The sequence below is a fragment of the Pseudoliparis swirei genome, chromosome 6 (genome assembly GCF_029220125.1).
Source record: "Pseudoliparis swirei isolate HS2019 ecotype Mariana Trench chromosome 6, NWPU_hadal_v1, whole genome shotgun sequence".
Lineage (NCBI taxonomy): Eukaryota > Metazoa > Chordata > Actinopteri > Perciformes > Liparidae > Pseudoliparis > Pseudoliparis swirei.
The window spans coordinates 9,298,896-9,325,405 of NC_079393.1; the positions used below are offsets into that span (position 1 = coordinate 9,298,896).

At 40.8% G+C, this 26,510-nt stretch overlaps 3 protein-coding genes across 5 annotated transcripts; 2 read left to right on the forward strand and 1 right to left on the reverse strand.

The window, feature by feature from the left end:
• Positions 1–2,936: 2,936 nt before the first annotated feature.
• On the reverse strand, positions 2,937–5,600 carry golt1bb (golgi transport 1Bb). Its single transcript, XM_056416322.1, has 5 exons — positions 5,439–5,600; positions 4,711–4,802; positions 4,451–4,629; positions 4,273–4,354; positions 2,937–3,498 (listed from the first exon to the last, which is right to left on the reverse strand). The coding sequence occupies exons 1-5, from the start codon at positions 5,461–5,463 to the stop codon at positions 3,460–3,462; spliced, it is 417 nt and encodes a 138-aa protein (XP_056272297.1). The 5' UTR covers positions 5,464–5,600; the 3' UTR covers positions 2,937–3,459.
• slc35b4 (solute carrier family 35 member B4) lies at positions 4,563–10,948 on the forward strand. The gene is made up of 11 exons (XM_056416320.1): positions 4,563–4,653; positions 7,136–7,403; positions 8,072–8,185; positions 8,279–8,381; positions 8,486–8,535; positions 8,642–8,723; positions 8,901–8,961; positions 9,255–9,364; positions 9,468–9,543; positions 9,657–9,732; positions 10,097–10,948. The coding sequence occupies exons 2-11, from the start codon at positions 7,327–7,329 to the stop codon at positions 10,344–10,346; spliced, it is 999 nt and encodes a 332-aa protein (XP_056272295.1). The 5' UTR covers positions 4,563–4,653; positions 7,136–7,326; the 3' UTR covers positions 10,347–10,948.
• A 296-nt stretch (positions 10,949–11,244) lies between these two features.
• chchd3b (coiled-coil-helix-coiled-coil-helix domain containing 3b) lies at positions 11,245–20,223 on the forward strand. 3 transcript variants are annotated; one of them, XM_056416319.1, is made up of 10 exons: positions 11,245–13,953; positions 14,798–15,892; positions 15,926–16,913; positions 17,005–17,119; positions 17,896–18,076; positions 18,191–18,205; positions 18,406–18,489; positions 18,575–18,645; positions 19,458–19,593; positions 19,702–20,223. In XM_056416319.1, the coding sequence occupies exons 1-10, from the start codon at positions 13,882–13,884 to the stop codon at positions 19,723–19,725; spliced, it is 2,781 nt and encodes a 926-aa protein (XP_056272294.1). In that variant the 5' UTR covers positions 11,245–13,881; the 3' UTR covers positions 19,726–20,223. The 3 variants fall into 3 exon arrangements, with proteins under 3 accessions (XP_056272294.1, XP_056272292.1, XP_056272293.1); XM_056416317.1 differs by having other exon boundaries at positions 14,798–16,913; XM_056416318.1 differs by lacking the exon at positions 18,191–18,205 and having other exon boundaries at positions 14,798–16,913.
• Positions 20,224–26,510: the final 6,287 nt, after the last annotated feature.

Here is a 26,510-nt window from a genome sequence, read left to right on the forward strand (position 1 = left end):
ATAGACATCCCTGTCCCAAAACCTCACATCGGATCAGGAAAAACTCCCAAATAACCCCTCTAGGGGGGAAAAATGGAAAGAATAGTCTGGAACAATGGTTAAATGGAAATGTTCAGCTGGGAAACGAGGATTAAAACTCTTCTCAGCTATAGTGACCTTTGGGTGACTCAGTCACGGCTGGTTCAGGCTGCCAGTTCCTCTCAGAGTGATGATGGATGACTTGGTGATGTTTAGCCTGGTGTTGATCACTGTGTGCTGTGAATGACTTAATTGTTGCCCCAAGCTGACACCCACTTATTTTTTGTTCTTGATAGATAAATAATACGACTGAAAGGAAATCCCTCGATGTTGAACACACGGCACACAGACCAGGCAAGACAATTGTTTTTATTTAGCACATTTGTAAACTCAGACAAGTTACACGTTGAAGAAAATACATTGAACATGGGAATGCAACAATAAGACAAGAAGAAAAAGTATTCAGACATATTTTAAAATGAGCTCTGGTTCATCCTGGGAATTGTCTGGATTTCCTCTACCTGAGGAAGAAAATAGATTTGAAAAGACTTGGATATAAATCTTTAAATTGCTATGTTGTTAAAGTTCAGGTGTTTACCTCCTTCAGCAGCTCGCTGCAAAAGCTCCAGAAGAATGGAAGACAAAGACAGTTCAGGTCCATCACTGCTCTGGTTGTGAGTCCCTGCAGAGACGTTCAATAAGTTAAAGTCTTCGTTTCAAACCGTTTCAGTGCTGCCAAAAGCTGGCATGCCATAACAACTTATTTATATTGAATACTTTATACATGAGTAAAATCTGTACCCGTTAACAAGAGCATCTTTTGGGAAACCAAGTCGTGAAACATCTTTATTTTCATCAAGTCTGCAAGCTATTAATGTCAATTTTATATATTTGTATTCTTAAAGGTAATAAACCACCTTTAATGCGTTATAACATGTTAATTAAGTTGTTTATGATTCTGAGGTTTTTCTAGCCAAAGTTAAGTCAAAAGTTTTTAAAAAAGTAAATCCTCTCCACTGCAAAACATTTTTTACAATATTTTAAGTCTGCAGTTCTAATCCTAAGAGTGAATAATAAATAGTTTATGGTCTGCCGCTGAATAAGTCAACAGCAGCCAGAGAGACTTGTCATAACATGAAGGCTCAGAAACTCAGAAGTCAACACCGACCGGCTTGTCGTTTATTTACCAGGTCTTTGGATGTGTCGGTCACTAGAAAGTGGAAGAGGCAAAACAAAAACAACCCTGCACCAATGCATACATAGTATTCATATTGATTTTCCTAATTAGCTGCAGTGCATCACACACTCCTCTCACCTGACGCGTCCCCTTCCTCTCTGCTGGTGCGCCGCAGCACTGAGCGGTGTCCTTCTGCAAAACATCAACATGCTGTTGGCAGAATGGCTCAAAGCCAAGAAACTCAACCGTGTTCAACTTGCTCTGCAAAGTCTTACATGCTCCCTTTAGGTACAAGATGGCTTGAGGAGTCCAGTTCCTCCTCTGAAACATGATCCGGGAGATCTCGTTTATCTCATCATGATATGACTTCATGTGTTCTTAATGTTTGTTTAAATTCAGCTCAAGGAGAAACTAAATCTACCTTCACCCACCTGTGGTTCTCCCCAACACTGAGCAACCAAGGTCACCACGAGAAACGTGACTAGTAGAGACATTGTTCAACTCTGCAACGACATGTCGTATAATTAGAAATGAATAAACACCAATAGAAGTTATAATAGAAGAAAAAGGAGTAAATACAACTCCACCACCATTTCTTAAATGGTTTATAACTAAATGGAATGTCGTTATAAGCAGATACAATAATATCTTAAGTGTATATTAATGTACAGTATTGCTCAACAGTTAAACTTTCTTGTCCCAAAAAAATCCTATGAGGACATTTTAAAATGTATTTCACAATATTGTCACCGAGTTACACATATGGACACGCACATTAATAAACTGTTACATCTGCTCACCTTTACATTACAAGTAAAGTATTAGTATAAATGTACATTTTAATATAACATCTGCCTTCCCAGATATTTTAAGTCTGACAAAAACAACTAAAAGTTATTAATAACAATAACCGGCTGATTCACCCTCTGTTGAGAGAGAAGAGAAGTCCTTCCCCTTCCTTGTGCTGGCTGTGCAAACAACACAACAAACTGCACAACATAGATGGCTGTAGATGAAACTACTCAGCACTTTACTTTGTTTTTTTCTTTTGTTTTTCCTTTTTTATTTTTATATTTTTTATTTTTTGTTTTTTTTATTTTATTTTATTTTATTAATGCTCTAAGATGCACCTGCTGCTGTGATCCTGAAATTTTCCGACTGTGTGACTAATAAAGGGTTATCTTATCTTATCTTAATGCTAATAATAATAAGTAGAATATCTTACCATTAATGGTATGTGTACTGCTCTCCTGCAGGCTAAATACTTATGTGTTATGGTTTCCTCTGCCACTGCTACATTATAGAAAACGACAAATCCAATGCCCTCATTACACAGCGTCACTGATGAGGCCAATTAGTGCCTCAATTGCGTCTCACGTCATATTTCCATTGACGAGGGTGTTGATGAAACTGTCGCCGCACACACACGAGCGAGATTCACACTTTTTAAGACTCACGAGCAGCGGAGTCTCTTCACGAGGTCACCGGGGGATGACGACACCGGGGAGATTTTATGAATGAACGCCGACTTGATTGACAGCGTGTCAGCAGAGTAGGTGGGCGGAGACACCTGCATGAGGAGGGGAGGAGCCTCACAGCAGTCCAGGTCCTGCACTTGTCTCACGACTTTGTTGATACCCAAAAGCAAGTCGCGTATCCACGGAAATTATACCGTTATTCATTATCCTGGGTGGCATATACAACTGTTGTCTCTGCTGTAAAAAATAAACACAACACAAACTTATAAAAGACACTTTTATTACAAGTATACACACTTACAAAAGTTACAGTAAAACATCTCCATACAAAGCATCTGAAACCTTTTCCACGACTGTTCCGGTGTCTTTGCCCGAGTAACGTTTAGCTCAACACTATTTATTTTTTTACTGTACAAAATTCCAGTTACAATTCATTGAAAGACTCGTTAAGAAAAAAGAAGCAGCAGCAGCTCTGGGTTCAGGCACACGATCCAGAGGAGAGGACGCTGAGAAGAGCCCCCGACTCTCCGCTGAGTTCATCCAGTGGTCCCAAGTTATCAGTCCATAAATATCAGACAGGAATGATGCAAAATTGGAGACCTGGTTCCAGCTTTTCAAATAATAATAATCTCTTGGCTGTCAGATACAAATTATGATGTCAGTCAAACATCCACAGATTCACTTTGTTTGGATTCACAGTTCTGAAGTGGCATGACCAAAGAAAACAGGATCTATTAGTAACTGATAAATACTGACGCTCTCCTGCGATACAGAAACAGTCCTCCGTTATACCATCGTGTTGCTCTCACCAATTTTATCCACCAGCTGAAAGAGAAGAAGACAACCGTGTTATTTATAAGCTGCGATTTGTTTAGTTACGAGTTATAAATAGGTCTAAAGCTCAGATGAAGAAAAAGGGCAAAAAATCATTTGAAACCGCTGAAAAGAACGTTTTCCCCTGAAGATGCAACGGGACATGAAGATAAGAACTGATCCTGGATCAACGGACTGTGTTCAGCACAACAGAGACGCTGTTGTCTCTCTGTCACATTGCTTTAGTTCGATGGGACATCTTTGTCACGACATAAGTTTAACGGTTAGTTCATTCATGGACGAGTTGGAAATCAATACAGAAAGTACTATTTCTGATAAACGATTCATCGTTTTGGTTATTTTTCAAGCAAAACTTTTAAAACTATTATATTACAGCTTTTTTTATGGGAGTATTTTAGTTTTTTGGGGGGGTAATATATGATTTTACTATCATATCATACCGACTATCTTTTGAGTTTGGATGAGTTTATCAAATAAAACACGCGATATGAATACACCGCCTCAAACATGAAAGTAATAATAAACGACAATAATCATTTCTTACTACTAAATAATTGTGTATAATTTTTGTTTTGTTTTGGTGGACTGACTTTTGTGCTAACAGCTTGTAAAGAGTGTTTTTCAGGATTTAACTGTCAAACATTGTGTGTTGTTGGAGCTTTTGATACAACTGAGACTAATGTGAATCCATATTCTGTGTGATACAGTCTCCATTCATTTAAAGGGACATTCATTCAGCGATGCATTGCTCGATGTGACGCTTACTTTACTGATCCCTGGTAAACTGAGCAAAGACCCGAGCACAGGTACCCGTCTGATGAAGCCCACCGCCACCGGGAAGAATCCTCTGTTACCGAGAGAGAGAATAAGAGAGAGAGAGAATGAGCCGAGGCCAGTAAATCTCATTGATTGAGGACTTTGTTTTCTTTCCGCTTGAGCCGACCTGAATAAGAGGAAGAAACCGTAAATCTCCAGAACGACTCCAATGATCGGCCAGCCGATGAGAACCACCAACACTCCCCCGAGGAAGAAGCCGGTGGCTTTCACTTTGTGTTTTTGGAAGAAGAACCGGAACGTTCGCTCCAGGCCGATGACGAAGGAGAGGCCTGAAACAAACAGGATCTGCACAACGGAGACACGCGGCAGGTGAGGGAGATGTCGGACCGTCGGTCGGAGAGGTAACGGCGTCATTGGTCAACTCACGTTTCCAATGGCGAGGAGAGCTTTATCAAAAAACAGCACCATCCCAAAGAAGAGGAAAAACACACCGAACCCCGTCAGCCCCATCCCAATTTCTGTGAGAAACAAAACAGTTTTTAGAACAGTAGGGTTGGGGGGGGGACAGCAGCCTCAGGGCGCACACAAATAAGAAAGGAAACACACACACAAAATAAACAATGAATGTATGAAAAGATAGATAGATAGAATTCATAGAAATGTGGTCATATAGAGTCCATTATTCATGAGTGCATTGGTCTCTTATCAAGAGCAATATTGGATTATAAAAAAGATTTGCATCTATGAAAATCCAATACATCAGGAGAGATGGGAATATCCAATCACATACACTGTTATGGATCATGTTATCCATCGAGCAAACTCCTAGTGTCTGGTGCTGAAACAACAGGCTAATCGATCAATAAATCAGAATATACTAGTGATGGAGGTACTTGAAAGTCACTAATATATGAATGGTTTCAGTTTTAATAGCTACATTATCACACAATGATAACATGAAGGCATATAAAGGGAAGCGTGATTATATAAGTGTATCGAGTTATTTCTTGATTGAAAACACTTCCCAGTGACGTACAGCTACGTGACGTAACTATAATCTCAGCCAATGGTGTTTGAGCTGCTAACCTCAGATGTTCAGCTAACTAACCGGGTTTAACTCACAAACACGCGGAAAAAACATGAACCCGTCTTACTTTGTGAATCCGTGAGAGAAATCATGTTGGCGGCAGCAGCAGATAATTGTTTTATGATCGTAATCAAACCCCGCAGAGCTCGTAACGGCTCAAACCTGCTGCATTGCGCCGTTAGGGCTACTGGTACAACCGTAGCAGCGGTGGAGGCGAAGCGAGCGGGTTGTTGCGCCACGTCGTCCGGAGACACGCACGTATTCAAAGATCGTCTATGCTGCAGTAGATGGCGCAGCACGCTGATTGTGTTTCTGCTCGTCACGTTCCACAAACGATCTGTGAAAGTTATCAGCTTTAGCACCTTTAACGTACTTTACATGTATGCTTCTTTACATCCGTACTATTTTTCTGCGGTACTTTCATACTGAACGGTACCATTTTGACGGTACCAATTTTTTTTTCGAAAGTCCACGCCAAAAAGTGCATTGTATTCTTCATACTTTTTGGCGTGAACTTTAGCAAAAAAAATTGCACAAAATGGTATCGCTCTTTGCAAATAAATATACATACGTTATACACGTGTATATTTTCACAGTTTATTGTACATTTTATTTTAATGTTTCTTACCTTTGCAGTACTTTCTTTCTACATTGTTTTCCTTACTATGTTTATTGGTATGCCCCAAAACACAAAGATATATTCCTGGAAAAAGCTTAGGCCTACTTGCCAATAAACCTGGTTCATCCGTTTGCATACACCATTTTTTATCTGACAGCTATAGTTGATTGTTACTTTGCTGGTTTACAGTAACTGCAAAACGTATAAGCTAAACAAATATGATGCATTATTATAGAATGAGCTACCTGACCGGATATCTCCCTCATAATCAGTTACAACATAAGCAATGCTGCATATATGTTAATACAGTACAGTATAACACATTTTGAATGCATCTTTTACTTACTCAAAGATCTGATCACTTTATCACTGGTCATAATGACAGATGTTCCATCGGATAGACTATGGATATAAACCAGCCCAACAGAAATATATTAAGATCTAGTCAGACCAGTATTCATTAAGACAGTATATGTTCTCATTCACAATCTAAAGGTTGCCAACAGTCATAGGCTTTTGAAAACAATGTACTTTTTAAAACATTGTGATATGTAAGATTGCAAAACATAACAATATATACGATGACCATTTAGGGTCACAGATGTATCCATAATTTAGCATGTGTCATTCAAATATAGAATAAACAAGCTGAGTGTCTGGAAAAAGTCATAGTCTGATTTAGTTAAAAACTGAACCGTTTTTTTAAACAGGCTTCTGGGCTTATGTCCACTTTAGTGCTGTTGTTTTTTTATTTAAAGTATGAATAAATGCAGTATATATTTTTGAAAGTGGCATCCTTTAATAATACTAATACTACTTTGTGGTAGGCTACATGGAAAGCAGCGAAGAGTTATCTGTTGTTCGGTTTGGTTTGTGGTACCCAGAGATTTGAGTAGAGTGAGCTCTCTTCACATTTGTGAGGCAGTACTGGTCTGCGTTCAAATGTTTCTTTCTGTGCGTCACAACTGCGCAGTGATTGCGCCGTTAACACATTATTTTACGCTTTTTGCTCGTCATTTTCCACATAATTCACCAATGTGTGCATCTACTATTGTTTCCCAAACAATATATGTATTTATTTAATCATGTTGCCTTAAATACTGATAATATCAATAACACTGCGTGCCATTTTCCCCCGATGTCAGAAAGGAACTACAACTCCCGTGAGCCCACGCAATGAGGAAGCGTTTCAAGCTCAGATTCAGACGTCTTCAGCTGACACACGAGTTCGAAGCAGAAGATCTGCCTTCATACAAAAGACGCTGCGTGTTTGCAAATATGCACCGATTGGAAATCTGCTTTATCAAGTGACACGTCACCCACCGAGTGAGCCAACATGGGTACCGGTTCTGCTATTGCCCTGGTTTTTGTCGGTTGCTGCAGCAATGTGGTGTCTCTGGAGCTGCTCGTAAGGTCAGTGACAAACTACTTGGTATCACTTGTGTAAGTTCAGGAGAAGCTCTGATCTGACTGCCAGTCTGGTGCTATTTTTAAATAAGAGTCAAATGTATTCATCGCAAAGGTTTTTCATACATGAGGGCACTGGTTATTTAAATTTGTTTTTGTATAGGATCCTCATTAACTTCTGCAGGAAATAAAGGAGGTATGCATGTTGTTAGGGGACGAATATACAGTTTATTTGTAGCTTCGCTCTAAGAGATTTTCCTCAGGTGTGAAAGTGAAAAACATATTTTAGTTGTTGACTCAAATGATTATACGGTGCTTTTGGTCTTGTACCTGTATCTTTGTCGATATGTGTGCACACTTGGTCTCTCTTTCCTTATTAGTATCTGGGTGTCCAAATATATAATTACTATCGTGGATGCAAAGGTCCAAAAGAACCATTTTAAATGGATAATTTAAAAGCAGCTCATCTTAATACAACACAACCAAATCAATAATAACACAAAACTATCAACAATTTATGATACACGGTTCTAATCATCCAATAGAAATGTAAACGTATTGCCTCTTTTTAAAGAGTAGTCTGTTTTAAAGTAGTCTGTGTTTTTTGCAACTTCATCATTTGAAATCTAACCTCTTTAACTCTCTTACATCTTTTCTGTTGTTGTGTCCTGCAGACAGTTTCCAGGATGCGGCAACATCGTCACCTTCGCTCAATTTCTATTCATCGCATTAGAAGGTTTGATCTTCGAAACTAACTTTGGGAGAAAGAAACCAGCGATCCCGATCAGGTAACAACTTGTACATGGGGTTCGAACTCCCTGAGGCAGAAATATATGTAGAACAGATGCTAAAACAAACCTGTTCTGTCCCCTTTTACCCAGAAACTATGTGATCATGGTGACCATGTTCTTCACAGTCAGTGTGATCAACAACTACGCTCTCAACTTCAACATCGCCATGCCATTACACATGATCTTCAGATCGGTAAGAACTGTTTGTCTGCTTTTCACCTTCAGTTTTGAGATGTCCCTGTTTCCCCCCCACCACCTCCAACTCGGTGTGATCTATGCGTTGTTGTTTTTTTGCAGGGATCGCTCATCGCGAACATGATCCTGGGAATAATCATCCTGAAGAAGAGGTTTGCCTGCTTCCTCCGACAACAATAATACTTGTGAGACGAAGTCAAGTCTGCAGGCTGAAAAGATTCAAGGTTGATTCTGTCTCTCTTTCTTCTTCCCCTGCAGGTATTCAGCGAGTAAATATCTGTCCATCGCTTTAGTGTCAGCTGGCATTTTCATCTGCACCATCATGTCGGCCAAACAAGTGGTGAGTTGCAGTAAAGTAAAATATAACAATGCTGGTTTTCAATTGTTGATTGAGTGTCTTTAGTGTTTGTTTTTTATGTTTTAATTTCTTCAATCCACGATTCAATTTGTCTAAATACGCCACGTTGACTTGTACATTTAAAAAAAAAAAATGCATTTTGTAATTTTGTTCCTGCAGAATGTGGCCAATGAGGGTTCAGAAGAGCAAAACATGTATGCCTTCATGCGCTGGCTTATAGGTGAGTTTTCAGGTGCCAAAAACGTTATAATCATGTCAGATGGAATATGGCTGAAACTAATGAGTCATTTTCAATAACAAATTAGCAATCTGTTATTTTTGTTGATTAATCTGTATAAGTATTTAGTCTATATAATGTCATAAAATAAGGAAAACCTCCATCGTAACCACATACAATAGAGAAAAGCTGTTGTTTTTTTAGCTTCTTGATAATAAAAAAACTTCCAACCAGCAACATTTACATGATGTCATACAAGTGTTTGTTTGTGTTGTTGTTGATTTCTGACCGTTTAGGTATTGGCATGCTGACCTTCGCTCTGCTGATGTCTGCGAGGATGGGCATCTTCCAGGAGACGCTGTACAAGCGGTACGGAAAACACTCCAAGGAAGCTCTCTTCTACAATGTGAGTGTCTCCCCAGAGTCAGACTTCTTCAGGGTAGCAAGTCGAGCTTTATTTGAACCATTCAAGCTCCATCGCTATTGATCATTTTCCTGTTTCTGTGTAGCACTTCCTGCCTCTGCCGGGCTTCCTGCTCCTCTCCACGGACATCTACAACCACTGCGTCTACTTCAGTCAGAGCAGTGAGTGCCACTGATATATTCAGGAGAGCCAACGCTTTGCCTCTTGACTAGCAGATGTAAATACATCTCGCTCTCTCTCTCTCCCTCTCTCCCTGTCTCCCTGTCTCTCTCAGCTCCTACAGTTGTTCCTGTGGTTGGACTCACTGTGCCGTTAATGTGGCTCTACCTGCTGATCAACGTCATCACACAGTATCCTGTTATCTGTGCGGTTATTATCTTTATTACGTTGGTGCCAAAGCTTCACGACATGATAAAATTAACTAATTTCTACGACGGCTCTTGACCGGTGAAGTAGACACCGACACGTGACGAGGGGTTGCAAGTAAACGCTCCGCTTCAGCTTACAGTCAGGAGTCAAAAAGTTAGAGCTGCGATCGATCTTCAATACTTTTTTGTCTTAAATGTCGAGCTTCGAAAGTTGGTCTGCAGTGTGTGTGTGACAAAGCAACATAACTAGCACTTCCTCTCGAAGAATTACACCTTCGTTTAAATTGACGGGCTTTATTTGTTATTTTCTCACACTCTCGTTACAGACTTTAACCCTTTGTCCCAGGTATGTGTGCATTCGCGGTGTTTTCATTCTGACCACAGAGTGCGCCTCGCTGACCGTCACGCTGGTGGTGACCCTGAGAAAGTTCCTCAGCCTCATCTTCTCCATCCTGTACTTCCAAAACCCCTTCACCGAGTGGCACTGGGTGGGCACGGGGGTGGTCTTCCTGGGCGCTCTGCTGTACACGGAGGTGTGGAGCAGCGTGCGGGCGGCTCTGCGTGGACCTGATGTCAAGGAGAAGAAGGCAGATTGAAGAAGAAGAGGAGGGATAGGAAAGGACTGGTGGTCGAATAGAAAACAGCCTCTTTGTTGGACTTGATTGTTATTGTTCAACAATACTGCAGTGATTTTATATGTCATTCAGTTCAAGCCATTGTACATCCCTCTTTCATTCACGCAGATGAGGCTGGTGACCTTCTATATTTTCTTTGCGTCTGTATTTAAGACAGCAGACCGACACTGTGGTCGACATAGTGGAACATTTCACAGCTAAAGAAGAAAATATGTCCCTCCAGAGTTGGTTGAGACCAAACACCGAGTTGAAAGAGACTAGATATTCAACTTATATTCATCCGGTGGGTATGGCACTCCAAATTAATTATAATTATATAAACACTTGAAAAAAAGAATTAACTCTTAAATACTGCAATACTCTCAATTTTTTCATTGAGCACCTTTTAAAGTGAATGTATTGTTGTTTTGGATTTTCCATAAACCAAATGAGATAAGCAGATCAATTGATTATGAAAATAATTGTCAGTTGCAACCTTACTTGCCCCAAAATGAAGCTCTAATAACTTGTTTTGTCATTTTTTACAAAAAAGGTTAAATAATTGAATAAAATGTCTCACTGTAGTTTTGAACAAACGTTACTCAAACAGGATTAAATAGTGCATTTGTTTGGAACTATTTTCAGCAGCGGATGAATACACAATCGTGCGCTAATGAGTATCCAGCAGCAGGAAGGTGTTCATACTTGTTAATAAATACACTGTGGTGCCGAGTTTATGATAATGATGGGACATGATAAACTTTTTTTAAATATAAAATATCACCAACCCTATTCTTTCACTTTATTACCTCTTTAGCTTTCACAGATGCAAAGTCATGATGCAACTCTTTATTTGTCGAACATTATTTGAATATTTATTTTCTAAATGTGACAGCAAATTTCCTCAATATTAGCATTGACACTAAAGTTCATCATGAGGATGACAGTGAACACTAATGTGAAGCTAAAGAGGCAAAATACTATGGAGGACTCAAAATGACTTAAGTATAAATAAATAAATAAATGCATGAATAAATATAGGAATAAATAAATAAATGCTTAAATAAATGTATAAATGAATAAATAAATGTATAAATAAATAAATAAATACAGGAATGAATAAATATAAGTTATAAATCAACAGGACATCATTAAATAAATATATTTCTACATTTCTGTATTTCTTCATTTATTTATTTCTCTATTTATGTGTCCACACGTATTTCTTCATGTATTTATGTGTGACATTTACGTGTCCGTATATTCAAATGAGCTGGGCGGTCCGAACCTCATTGTTGAACAGGATTGGTCAAATCAGGGAGCAAGACAGAAGTAATCGATCCCTAGCACTTGGACCTGTAGACGAACAGCGTGTATTATGCATTCTTGTCTGTACATTCTAAATACTACTGTTGTTGAGTCACGGAATGTAATTTAAGGATGTTTTCAGTCGAGAAGTTAGTAGTTTAAGCATCAAATCTGTGGTCGGTTTATCGAGATTCAGCCTAATAAGGATATGCGACGGAGATTTGAGGTCCTGCTCGCGGGACCAGTGAGCTCCGGGCGCTCAGCGCGCTGTGTGGCCGCCGAGAGCAGCCTGATCTCGGCAGGACTTTTTGAAATGCTCCGTTGGCTCTGACGCCTCCGTAGCGGCTAAACATTAGATATAATTAGGTTTTGGAGGATCTAAAGAGCACAACGAGTTTATTATTTATTAAAAGATAACGTTACGTCAATTTGACTGAGATTCATAACTTCATATTGTAGCGACCCTCTGTCAGGATGGAAAGCTACGAGACGTTTTATAGTTATTACCGTTTATTCGGGAACAAGTACCAGGCTACTGTGGGCGGAGTATACGCCAAACGACAGTGAACACCGCAACACATTCTACTCAACTGTAAAGTATTTTACAGTGAATAATTGGAGTAAATTCATGATGTGGTGACGTCACACGACCAGAAAGACCGTCCTGCGTCCTCGAGAGTCTGGACTACCAAGACCAGACTCCCAAGACCAGACTCCAAAGACTAGACTCCCAAGACCAGACTCCAAAAGAACACGAGTCTGTACTCAGTGCACTTGGAATTGATAAACGGCTGAAGTCAAAAAGCTGTCTAGGCTAACTTCTGCTAACGGTGAGCTGAGCGAGCCAACTTCAGCTTCATGTGCCAGGCAGAAGTAGTAGAGCACAACACACCAGGTGCATCACACTCCGGTGACCAATCATGCTTCAGACAGAGGTTCGGACCGCCCCAGCTCATTTGAATATACGGACACGTAAATGTCACACATAAATAAATGAAGAAATACGTGTGGACACATAAATAGAGAAATAAATAAATGAAGAAATACAGAAATGTAGAAATATATTTATTTAATGATGTCCTGTTGATTTATAACTTATATTTATTCATTCCTGTATTTATTTATTTATTTATACATTTATTTAAGCATTTATTTATTTATTTATACATTTATTTAAGCATTTATACATTTATTTCAGCATTTATTTATTTATTCCCATATTTATTCATGCTTTTATTTATTTATACTTATGTCATTTTGAGTCCTCCATAAAATACTGTTGTATTACTTTATAAATGTTTAAGGGGCTCAATTGGGATTATTTGGAAACATGGATATACAGAAAGATAATTTATCAGAGTATGTCGTTGCAGTATTGTTTTTCTCGTGTGTCAAACTGTCTCAGGTGTCTCAGATCATTACACTCAAAACATCACATTGTACAGAACAATACTTCTTTACACTCCCTGACTGCTGAAATTAAAATGACAACCTGATTAAATATAGATCATAGAGTATAGCATTGTTAAATCATTAAGCATAAAAACAAATGCTTGTTTAAAAAGTTGTCAAAAGTAACTAAGTACATTTACTCAAGTACTGTACTTAGTATTTCTATTTTCTGCTCCTTTGTAGTATACTCTACTTCTACTATATTTCTGAGGGAAATATTGTATCTTTTACTTCACCTCATTTATCTGAGAGCTGATATTACTATCACATTCAGATTATTAATACACATTCAAATTAACTGATACATTGTGATGTATTATTATAGGTTAAGCAACCCAGCTGCAACAGTGATAATTATCACACAATAATATATTATAAAATGGGACAATATTCATGAGTATTGTTTTTAAGTAAGTTTATTTGGATTTGTACACTGTAGTACTTTAGGTACAATTTTCAATCCAGGACTTCTATTGGATTATTGTTGTGTTGCTACTTTGACTTCATTAAAATATGTGAGTATTTTGTATTATGTAGTTCTAAAAACGACACACGCTGGGGCACGATGTTCCCTTACGTTTCAAGTCGACCAATCACGAGAGACCTTGTTCAGCTGCATCCAATAGCAGCAGCTGTTGTTGTATCGGAGTGGGAAGGGCAGACCGCTGCAGCTGGGCATACAGTTTATTTCACTGAGTGCAGATAAACGTGGTGGATTACGTCTTTCCCGAAAGCAGCGGCTCCTGACAGTGTGCGCATGGGGGGAAACAGCCCGAGTCACCTCGAGGAGGGGGACGCCGGAGGAGTGACTTTTGTGAAGGGCATTCGGGTGAGTGAAAGCTCAGGAACAATGCATGAACTTGAAGTGGGAGAAAGTGCCTCGTTCAGTGCAGGCTGCTCCAAAACACTCGCTGCAGAGTGCACGAGCGTTTTTGTTGTTGTTGTTTTTTCCATCTGCATTCGTGGTGGATCTATAATACTGTGATGAGTATTGATCTGGCCCTCGTGGTTGTTGTCACAACACGAAGGCAGGAGGGTCTCTGTGTACGACACAGGCTGCTCTCATGTTGGTGTTGAATAAATAAATAAAGGTTGTCACATGGACTACACGAAAAAATAGATCGTTTTTACATCTGCTCGACTGATCAATTATATAATGAATATAACTGCAAATATAATTTTTATATTATTCATTTAGTTACAAAATAATTAAAGATTTACATCTGTTCATAAACTCTGATGAATCCTCTAGTTGTCATAAATCCTTGACACTTAGTTTGTCGACCACTATTAGTGACCTCATGCAACCTCTAGAAAACTCTTTAACTTTTAAGGACTAAGTAGCCAAAACATTTCCTTTCACCACTGCTTTCCTATTAAATAACAAGAATGTGAGGTAGTTCATATAGTAAAAATGTGATACTGACAGATATTAATCCTCCTTTCTTATATCAGGCAATTAAAACTGGAGCTGTTCTGTAGCTCCTCCTCTTTTTAAAAATACAGTTGTACAAACTGGACAAAAAAACAAGATTTCCAGAACCATTACAGCCCAAAAATACAAAATTAAATCTAACTTTGGCGGCTGAGGCCAGAAGGAGGGAAGGAAATGCAGAAAGAGAAGAAGAGATCTGAAGTCCACATGAATAAACGTGCGTCTTGTTTCTCTTCAGCTGTCAGATAAAGTGATCCACCGGATGAAAGAGTCTTCGAACGCCGTTCCCCGGGTCTCACGCGATGGATCTCCACAAACGCCAACGCCCACTCCAGTCAAACACTTGATACCTCATCTGACGACGACGCCTCCATTCGTTACACCTCCGTCAGCGGAGCCTTCTCCTGTAAAACGGGCCCCTCCCCCAGCTGTAAAGTTTCACGCCCTGCCTCCTGCCTCTGTGGAGCCTCCGCCTCCACCTGTCGAGCCAAAGGCCCCACTACTAAATGAGCCTGTTGTCTCAGATGCTGCTGCACCACCTCCTCCTCCACAAGAAGCCCCACCCACACCTCCATCAGTGGAACCTCCTCCTGTAAAGTTCCACTCCCTTCCTCCTCTGGTGGAGCCTGAAGCCCCACCAAAAACTCCACTTCTAACCATCCCTGTTGTAGCAGCCCCTCCTCCAGCTTCTCTACATGTAGAAACACCTGTGGAGCTGGAATCGCCTCCTCCTCCTCCACCAGCTGCAGGGGAGCCAGTAGTCCTACCTCCTCCTGAATTCGTCGTCCCACCTCGCGTGGCGCCAGAAACCCCGTCTACTCCGGCGATGGCAGAACACGTCTTCAAACCCGTTGTCCTACCTCCACCTGTAGAATCGTCTGTAGCTCCACCTGAACCGTTAGCTTCACTGCTGCCTTCTGAAACGCCTCCACCTGTTGAACCTGCTGCTGCAACTCCCTCGTTTGAACCTCTTGAATCTGTTATAATAAAGGAGGGAACGGTTCCACCTCCACCCACTGTTGAATTTACACCAGCTGAACCAATAACACCAACATGTCCTCTTGATTCAGCTCCAGTTGAAGCTCCAGTTGTAACGACGCCAGTGGAGGCGACTCCTGTTGAGCCCGCAGTCAGAGTGTCTCCTGTCCTGGTTTCAGCTGTCCATCCACCCTCTCCACCTCCTCCAGAGCCGGTGGCAGCACCCTCTCCACCTCCTCCTCCTATGGAGTCTGTGGCAGCACCCTCTCCACCTCCTCCAGAGCCGGTGGCAGCACCCTCTCCACTTCTAGAGCCGGTGGCAGCACCCTCTCCACCTCCTCCTCCTATGGAGTCTGTGGCAGCACCCTCTCCACCTCCTCCAGAGCAGGTGGCAGCACCCTCTCCACCTCCTCCAGAGCCGGTGGCAGCACCCTCTCCACTTCTAGAGCCGGTGGCAGCACCCTCTCCTCCTCATCCAGAGCAGGTGGCAGCACCCTCTCCTCCTCCTCCTATGGAGTCTGTGGCAGCACCCTCTCCTCCTCCTCCTCCTATGGAGTCTGTGGCAGCACCCTCTCCTCCTCCAGAGCCGGTGGCAGCACCCTCTCCTCCTCCTCCTATGGAGTCTGTGGCAGCACCCTCTCCTCCTCCTCCAGAGCCGGTGGCAGCACCCTCTCCTCCTCCTCCTATGGAGTCTGTGGCAGCACCCTCTCCTCCTCCTCCAGAGCAGGTGGCAGCACCCTCTCCTCCTCCTCCAGAGCCGGTGGCAGCACCCTCTCCTCCTCCTCCAGAGCAGGTGGCAGCACCCTCTCCTCCTCCTCCAGAGCAGGTGGCAGCACCCTCTCCTCCTCCAGAGCAGGTGGCAGCACCCTCTCCTCCTCCTCCAGAGTCTGTGGCAGCACCCTCTCCTCCTCCAGAGCAGGTGGCAGCACCCTCTCCTCCTCCTCCAGAGCAGGTGGCAGCACCCTCTCCTCCTCAGGAGCCGGTGGCAGCACCCTCTCCTCCTCCTGTGGAGCCGGTGGCAGCACCCTCTCCACCTCCTCCAGAGCAGGTGGCAGCACCCTCTCCTCCTCCTGTGGAGCCGGTGGCAGCACCCTCTCCACCACCTCCGATGCTGATGGCAGCACCTCCTCCTGTTCCGGAGCTCACTTTTGAGGAGCCGTCCCCACCCTGTCACTGTGTGGAGCTGGCCATCATACCCACTGGAGGCGAACCCCTCGTAGAGCAACTGGCACCACCTCCACCCTCTCCACCTCCTCCTGCTGAGTCGCCCACATTGACTGTGACTCTGCCCCTTGTTGTTGAGGAGGAAGTACCTGTTGTTGTTGTTGTTGAGGACAAAGTCTGTGTTGTTGCCTCGGTAACACCACCTGCAGCAGGTGAGCTGATCAACACGATAAAGATAAAACTGTTTAATATAAATCAACTTGTGTTTTTATTATCTCATAAAATTAATCTGTTTCCTTACAGCTCCACCCGTTCCTCCTGAGGTGGTGGAGGAAGAGTTGAGGCAGAAGATCAAAGAGGAGATGCAGATGAGTCTGGAGGAGGAGATCGACCAGAAGAGGCAGCAGCTGCAGCGACAGTAAGGACAAATACAGCTTCACTGAGTTTCTGTCTTTTTATGTCGGAGATGTTTGTGTTCCCGTCCTTGTCTGATGAGATCGACTAAATACAGATAAATTGGGAATAACTTTTTTTTTTGTAAGTAAAGAAAATTGCTCGATATACATGGTGAAGCTCAAACGGTTATTCATTTAAACTATTTTATTTTATTTTTTTAATCAAATTGAATATATCTTGGTTGTAGTGGAATTTAAAAGCTCTGGGGAAATTATGATGCACATATTCACCTTTTTCTTATAGGATACAACTACTGACTATTTGAGAACAGAATCAGGAGATTGACTGATAGTAAAATGATTATTAGTTGCCCCTTAAAATGTAGTGAATGTATGAACAAATGTGGAAGCAGAGCAAAACATAAGAAAAGGAAGTGTAATTACATTTATGGGTCTAACACACAACTTCACAAAGGGGTGCAACTATGTTACACATTATAAATATAAAGTGTGAGTGAAAATTGTTTTTTGTTTTTTATGCAATGGCTGTAGGTCTGCAACTAACTAATTAATTGATTCATCATTTTGTGTCTCAAAATTGTGAAAAATGCTCATTTTAATTTCCCAAATCCCACAAAGATATTGATCATAAATTAAAAACCAAAAGATATTCACTTTACATTCACACAAAGCAGGACATATTGATAACATGTCTGTCCATCAACTAATCTGATCATTCACTCTCATGAAAGCAAGAAGTGTGCATGACTGCTGGTTCTGACCTCTGACCTGTGTGAAGGCTGCAAGAGATGAGGGCTCAGGCTCACGCAGAGGCCCAAGCAGCCGCTCGGGCTCAGGTGGAGGAGCAGGTGAGGAAGACGCTGGAGACGGAGAAGGCGGCGTACGGGGAGAAGCTGACCGACTCCATCATGAGGGAGCGGATGAAGACGAACGACGAGAGGCTGATGTTGCAGCTCTATGTAAGCGCAGGAAGAGCATGAAGGGTTCACGTGTCTGGATCTCTCTCGTCAAATGTGAAAGTCTTTCCTCTTATCGTGCCTCTTTTTCTTTCTTGCCCTCCCGTGTTGTTTCAGCGGATGGAGCTGAAGGTAAGACGGGAGAGAATTTATACGTGCATGACTCGATACTTTGCTTTCATTCTGCCTGAAATCACGGTTGTGAAGATTTTTAAAAGTCTGTTATAACTGAGTGGGAAAAGGGGCACGGCCTACAAAATACGAGTCGTACGCATGTCATATTCGCGTGGATATGGCTGGCGTAGAGACGTGATGATGTGAAACTCCCACAGGCTCACCAGCTGGAGGAGAGGGAGAAAGAGTTGATGAAACGAGACGTTCTCTACAAGAAACACGTCTCCAAACTTGAGGCGAAGGTGAGGAGCATGTAGCAGCACGGCGGTTTTCTGAGGGCAACTATTTGAGCGTGGCGCTTACCGGTTGTTTCTCTTCTTCTGCCAGTGCTCTGCGTTTTTCAAAGTGACTGCTGAGAGCTTCCAGAAGGGCAAAGAGGACACTCGCAACCGGTTTGCGTAAGTTTGGATTCACTGTTTGCATAAATGCTAAACTGATAAACAAATGTTTTACTCACCTAGTCTTGTTATGCAAACATTGATAGAGTCTATTATGTTAAAGTTGGTAAGGTTGTAGAGTGAACTGACACATGGTGGTTATTATTATTATAATGAGAATTCACGTTTCACATATATTTTAAAATTCAATTATATGAATTGTTATATATGATCATAGCAGAAGTTATCTCGGGACACTTTTCATGTAGAGCAGGTCTAGACTGTCTAAATAATGGCTCAACAGCTATGCAAATTCAAATAATATTAAAAGGGACTAATAATCGTAGCAGTGTAGAAGCGCCAGGATTAAGTCAGCAATCGTCCCTTTTTTGGCTGCACCTCGCTGTCGCCGTTTAATCCACACAACAACCGACGCACTGGCATCACATCCACTTTAACCCCGGAATGAACCCCAGTGCGTTACCATGGTTACAATGCTTCTCTGAAAGGGAACCTGTCACACTTACCGTGAGAAGCATCATGTAATATCCCCGAGTCCTGTAACCTAAAAGATTAGTGTTCACTTCACGCTACAAAGTCAGTCCTGTGGAATGACGTCCGTGGAGAGTCCACTAGAGCAGTGAATATGGTAGAATGAAGAGTTATAGATAGAAATATATGACTACGACAATTACTCATAGTCGCAGCATTGGATATAATGGAATGATAGAGGCAGTGGGTGTTGGCAGCAGGTGTGACCACGGTCCTTGGATACCTGCGAGAAAAATAAAACGGTATTCCCGATGACCTTGATACCTGCGTGTGCGTCTCAGGCGTTTCGACATCCAGCCGGTGTGTGGTGACCTGCAGAGTCAGATTCTGAAATGCTACAAGGAGAACACGGGGAAGACGCTGTCGTGCTCCAGCATCGCCTCGGCCTACATGCAGTGTGTCGACAACGCCAAGAAGGTGCAACTCCATTTGTACACGCATCCACCGCGTCTCCACGGCCCGCCACGAACGCTGATTTATTGTCCGTGGCTTTGACCCGTTTCTCCCTCCTCCTCTGTGTTGCAGAATAAATTGAGCCCTGGAGGTTGATGCGGACCACTTGATGAAGATGGAAACAAGCAAATCACGGAAGAATCGACTCGCGCCTTCACATACGTCTGGAAAGAGTGCCACATAACCAGTGTAGTAACTGGTCTGGTACTGGTAATGTCATGTTTTCAACCTCTCTGGTTCTTGGGATCATCTTAAAACCAATTGTGCCACAACAATAGCAGACGGATCATTTCATTTTGTGTGTCTTTGTAAATGAAGAGAAGCACAGAAAAGGGAAAAGTTGATCTTTTGAAAAATATATTACGGTGTTTGAGATATATACTGAATGAAATCTGTTTTTTTGCTCGTGCGTGTCTTTTGAAAATTGTGAAAGCTAATTAACAGATGCATGAAAGAACTATTTAAGAAGAGTGAAGAATGAGGAGTAACAAAGACCTGTACATACCTGAGTTTGTTGATTCTGTTTATACATTTTTTTTCTGGGGCAAGTAAAACCAATCGATAAGTCTCAATAAACTTTGTTGTGGAATCACATCATGGCTTTTATATTTTGCATTTTTAGAAAATAATGGTCGGTGGTTGCTGGCCTCGCATGGATGTATTTTGAGTTAAAGTGCACAATTTCTTCTCCAGGATTCCTACTCATTTTATAATTAGGACAAAGGACTGAACCTTCACTTTATTTTCCACCATTCACAGAAGTTGTGGATTATTTTATTTTTTTATAAGATAATTGCGGTTACAAGAAACCCCTGTAATGGTTCACCTTTAATCTTCCTTCAAGATGAGGTACAATATTTCAAAACATACAAGTCATTAAAATAAACTATGTATGTACTTTATGTCAAAACCAAATCATATATAATAATACAAAATAAAACAATTAACCATAAAGCGCAGAGTCCTAAAAACAACATGACAATAGTAATAATTAAATAATTTAATGTGTATTAAGAAAAACTCGATACACACATTCTTAGTTTCCTCACCAACCACTTCAGGAAGTTTTAAGAATACATGCCTTGCTCGAGGGTACTTCAGTGGTCAGTACTCACACTGGGAATTTTCATGAGAAGATCTTAAACACAAGTTCATGTGTTCTGAGAAAATCCTCTTAGGCTTCTCGTAAACGACCAGCCTTTGGCTCAGGCCCCTGCTTAAAAAAATGGCATGCCCAAAATAAATAGAGCATCTCATTAATTCAGACACATTAAGGTGGAATTTTGAAATTGGTCATTTTGGGTACATTTGGGGACCATTGTGTGCCATTTCCTCGCAGGCTAATTACATATAATTGTCATGTCACTAAGTATTAATTTCATCTAAATACAACTGTTTTATTTTACTTCGTTCTGAACCAACCAACCAGACCCGAATACGTGTTCCCATTCACCGAAAACCATATCCCCTTTAGTTTATGTGGGCACCTCTATCCTGTATTGCCATTAACTTATGGATGAGTGCAGTACCACTATTCAGCCACCAGATGGAGACAGATACTGTGTTATCACATGTAATACGGGCTTCTCCATGCTGGAGGAAGACGGAGTGCAAAAGCTCTCCCATAAAAAACTGATAACAGACATTGAGAAGCCTTTCGCTTGGTTAATAACACCTCAAACATAACTTTTGATCTCAAAGCTAAGACATCCTATATATTTAACCTATAAATACAACATATGTCTGCAGAAAGTGAAGTTTATTTTTGATTTTCTTTGGCTACTAGTTCAGTGAGTTTTTGTTTGTGTTGTGATAGGGTTTATAATCTGTGGAGTTTCAACTTTTAAAATGTTTGTGTGGGTAGTTGCACAAAGTAACATTTTGCTAGCACCTATGCATGTACTGTTAACATGATGTTGCTACAGTGCTTTCCCATTATGTTGCTACTTGTATATTAGTGCTTATCTGGTCAAAATAAAGCAACCTGTACAAACTCAGGTAAAAGCCTGAACCTATATTTATGTCAATTATTAAAGTAGGCTAAATATATTCCTCTAAGAATAAATAATAAAACAACTTTAAATTCCTTCTAAATTTAAGAAATCTCCAGAAGTCTTGGAAGAGTGATGAGACTTTCCCTTTTTGCATTTTCGCAGAGAAAATCTAGACTTGATTTTACGGAGTACTTTCAGTACACTACGTCTTGCAACAGTGAACAATTACATCAACACTGGGGATCGTTTTACTGTTGCTGTTGTAATAACTCTGAAATAGCAATCATACTTTGGCTGTGTATATTTGACGCTGAACATTTTCCCCAACACTGGGCGATAAATTGGTGGTAATGACTCTTGTCGTAGTTGAAATAACTCGAAAAGAATCCATATCCTTTGACTGCATATCTTACACTGGGGAATCCACTGTGCAGGAGAAGTATTATCTATGTGAACACAGCAATTTCACAACGTATAAAATATTCCTTTAAGCAAGAACAAATTCTGACATGCCAAATGTAACTTGAGCAAAAGTAGAAAAGTATTGGCAACAATTACCTTAAATACCTTTAAATACCTTAAAAGTACTCATTGTGCAGGATGACCCCTTGTGAGTATTATTAGTGAATTAATATTCATGCAATAACATGTAAGCAATAAAATGTTATATTTGTTTTGTGGTCTAATTTTAACTTCTTTATTTTGTAGCCACTAGGCCTAGGGGATGATGTGTATGGAAAAAGCAACCAATGATTTATTTAACTCTCCACACACATAACGGGACATATACAGGCAGGCACAGTCACAGGCAACTATTATTGTCTGGGGTCCTAGCACTTCCGGGTTTGTGGTGAACGCTGGTATTCAGACATGTGCCAGATAGAGGTCACAGTTAAGGTCAGGCCGTTGTGCCCGTTGTTTTAGGGTTTTAATGTTGTTTTTATAACAAGATGTCCCACATCTGCTGGTCATTATTGTTCACTTGATCACATTGGGTTTAGGGTTTTTTAGCTGCAACACATCTGGAGTAAAAGAAAATGTTATTCCCTGCATGTTATACGGATTTTATAGTAGTTTGTTACTGTGAATTTTAATTTGTGTATCACAATGATCTAAACCTGTCCCTTCTCAGTTGAACAGCCTATTATTAAAAACTGCTTGTTCAATAAAAGACAACCTCCTGCTTTCTGACCTTGTGTTTTTATTTATGCTCTTAAAAAAACGTGTTAGTCTTTTGAAGACAGCACTCTTGCATTTGTGTTGTAATAAAGATGTTTAGGTATGCTACTATATATTTAAATCTTATTTTAGCAAGTGATCATGTGTGTTATAAGTCACAATATTTGCCTCTGAAGTTTAGAATTAATAGAAGTATAATATATTTAAAGTACAAGTGTATCAAAATTGACTTCAATAGTGTTAATATCCATTCTCGTGTCTTTGTTCCTAATTTCCTGAAAACCACAGTGCAGTTAAATCGAGGACTTTCGTGTCTGTGAGTGTTTGCCTCATCTAATTTTAGGTGCACCATTTCCTTGTCTATATGAAGAGGAAGTAAGCGTTTGGGTGTGTGTCTGCGTGTGAGTGCAGACATCCAGTGAGAAATGTTGGTTAAAAACTCAAAGTTAGACAATTTACATGCAAGAGGTTAAATTAAATGATTTCATGCTGTTTGGGTGAGAAAGTGTCAGAGACATGGAAACTTCCTGAATACATTGTATTTGGTCAGGTTGAAAACATGGCCGGTTAATTCCTAAAATATGGACATTTTGGAGGTTAAATGTGTGCGTAAACTACAAGTTTTACCTTTTTATGTTTAGTCTATACGACTCATTCCCGATATTGTCACAAAGGATTTCCACAAACAGATTGAATTAAAGTAAAAGTGTTTATTTTACTCCAGCAGGTTACATCCTCATCTACTCGCTGTACCAAAAAAAGCATAAAAATAAAAAAAGGAGAATCTGTGGTCTGCAAACCAGACCAGATGTCAAGTTCCCTCATTAGACACAGAGGAAGTAGCGGCCCAAATCACCAGTGTTTATCTGTGGCTTTTTGTGATCATGGAGTGGAGTGGTGGTAAACATTGTGTAGTTACTTTTGAAAATAGCACTACTCTGCATGTCTCTGTGCTTGATCAGTTTTTACTATCAAATGAGGTACAAATATTTACTGCAATGACGTGCAAAAATGGAAAAACATGCAAAAATGGAAAAACGATCTTTTGTGATCTCTGTTTTCCAAATTTCTTGAGAAACAGTAGTTGTTGGTTATTATGGATGAAAGAACAGGCTGCTGTTTTTCTTATTTCACAGCGTTCCTAGATTGATTCATTGTAAATTCATATGCAAATTAAACTTAAAGCTCCTCTGTTTTAAACACATATATCAATATTTATAGCATTGTGTCAGATATTCATTGTCCCCAGATAAACTAATAAGTCATTGTTTTGGTTTTACCCACTCAAATTTACAGTTATAGTTCACTCTCAAGAGCTCTGATAAAAACCGACCTGTCTAGTAACAAACTACAAAGTTATCAATATTCAAATGACATTCATCAGATGAATAAAAGCACAAATCCAAAGTAATGCTCATGTTGCTACGTGTCTGCTGGATGTAGAAGTGACACTTCACCGGTTGTGCTCACGTGTTCACCATTAATTGACTTTACATGTCAACGCGTGCTTGTTTCTGCTGACCACAAGAGACCAAAAACAATATATACTAAATGCAGGTTTAATAAGAACACAAATGCTCATATTCTGGCTCCTCTGTTTCTGCGTTCAGGAGGCCATCCTGCTCCCTTCCTGCTCTTCCTGTCGCGTCTCTTCGCTGCCGGATATTGTCCTGTCCATGATCATGGTGCAGAGCACAGACAGGATCTTGCTACCCTCCAGATTGTAGTCGGACACTGTCCATGTGCTCGGACCCTGTTGTCCAACAGGGGGGTGAACAGAGGCGGTGACTCTCACAAAACTCGTCCTCTTAAACTCCATGTAGTGGAAGAGATTCTGAGTGTTGGCCAGGGTCTCTATGTTGATATGCTGCGGATGGTCTGGAGTCGCCAGCAGTAACTGGCTGCTGTTTGTCTCCCTTGCTCGCCTGCTTCTGCTTCTGCTCCTCTTCCTCTTCCTCTTAGTAGCCCTCCTTTCTGCTTCAGCTGGTCGTGCTGAGCTTGGGGTTATGTTCAGTTGGGAACTTGAGGTCAATCTGTTCACCTTTAAACTTTCCATCGACCACATTTGGTCAAACTGCTCATCATCTGTTCTGGCCCCACACTGCAGTGAAGGTAAACAGCCAGCTACGGCGTTTACGTGGTCACGAGTCAGAGCAGAAGCCATGAGGTTTGACACTTCCATGTCGACGATCCTTCGCCACACAGGGTCACCAGCTTTGAGTTTAAGGAAACAAAGAAAATCTGTGTTAATTTGTCCCGGATTTAACATTTCTAAGATACTTTTTTAAATAATGCATCATATTGAGAGAGTGTGCAGGTGTTGTCATACCTGCAGTTTCATCTTCTGACCTGTAAACGAGTTTCAAAAGATATGTTTCTCCTCTTTCAGGGCGTAATTGCTCCGAAGGTAAGTCCGTCATCTTGCTTAGTTGAAATGGATTTGAATGACTTTTCGTTTGCATCTGAGTGAGCACAGTGTTTTGAATCAATACAACCTGAACAACATTCTAAATTCTCCCAGTTGCTTTAGCACCGGATCTTTCTGCACTCGCTGTGTTTGTGTAGCTTTGCAGCTACATGCAGTATGTTTTTACTGGAAAATATATATACAGGACTGTCTCAGAAAATTAGAATATTGTGATGAAGTTCTTTATTTTCTGTAATGCAATTAAAAAAACAAAAATGTCATGCATTCTGGATTCATTACAAATCAACTGAAATATTGCAAGCCTTTTATTCTTTTAATATTGCTGATTATGGCTTACAGCTTAAGAAAACTCAAATATCCTATCTCTAAATATTAGAATATCATGAAAAAGTATACTAGTAGGGTATTAAACAAATCACTTGAATTGTCTAATTAACTCGAAACACCTGCAAGGGTTTCCTGAGCCTTGACAAACACTCAGCTGTTATAAATCTTTTTTTTTACTTGGTCTGAGGAAATATTAAATTTTATGAGATAGGATTTTAGAGTTTTCTTAAGCTGTAAGCCATAATCAGCAATATTAAAAGAATAAAAGGCTTGCAATATTTCAGTTGATTTGTAATGAATCCAGAATGCATGACATTTTTGTTTTTTTAATTGCATTACAGAAAATAAAGAACTTTATCACAATATTCTAATTTTCTGAGACAGTCCTGTACATAAGCCCACCATCCAGCACGTGCTTCCTGTCCCAGTATCCGTTCCTATACGGTGAATCAGCTGACCACACCATGAGTCGCCCCTTTCGTCCGTCCTGAAGATGCCAAAGGACGTGGCTGTGAGGGCTGAGTCACAGCCATCAACCCCCCCAAAAACCCCTCCTCATCATCAATATACAACAGCATCTACACTTTCATCCTGCTGTCAGTCATCCAGCATCCTCCCACAGCGCTGTGTGCACCTGCTACTACGTTCCCCTCCTCTGATCTGTCAACCTCCTCTCCTTTCCTTTAAGGCTCCTTTCCTTCCAGCTGTGTCTGAATCCACAACAGCAGCATCACAAGGAATGTCCCTCTAGATGTGCCACAATGCTGCAGCCGGCCTCCGCCCGCCACCCAACATCCTGGCCTTCCTCGTAAGATCCCCACACCAGAGGACAACTCTGCTATAAAGACTCAGAAACCAAAAATATCTCTCCTCTCTTCACACTTTCTTCTTTTTTCTTCTTCCCTTCCGCTCTTTGTTTGTGTAAATCTGACAACCAGAATAAAAGACTCCAG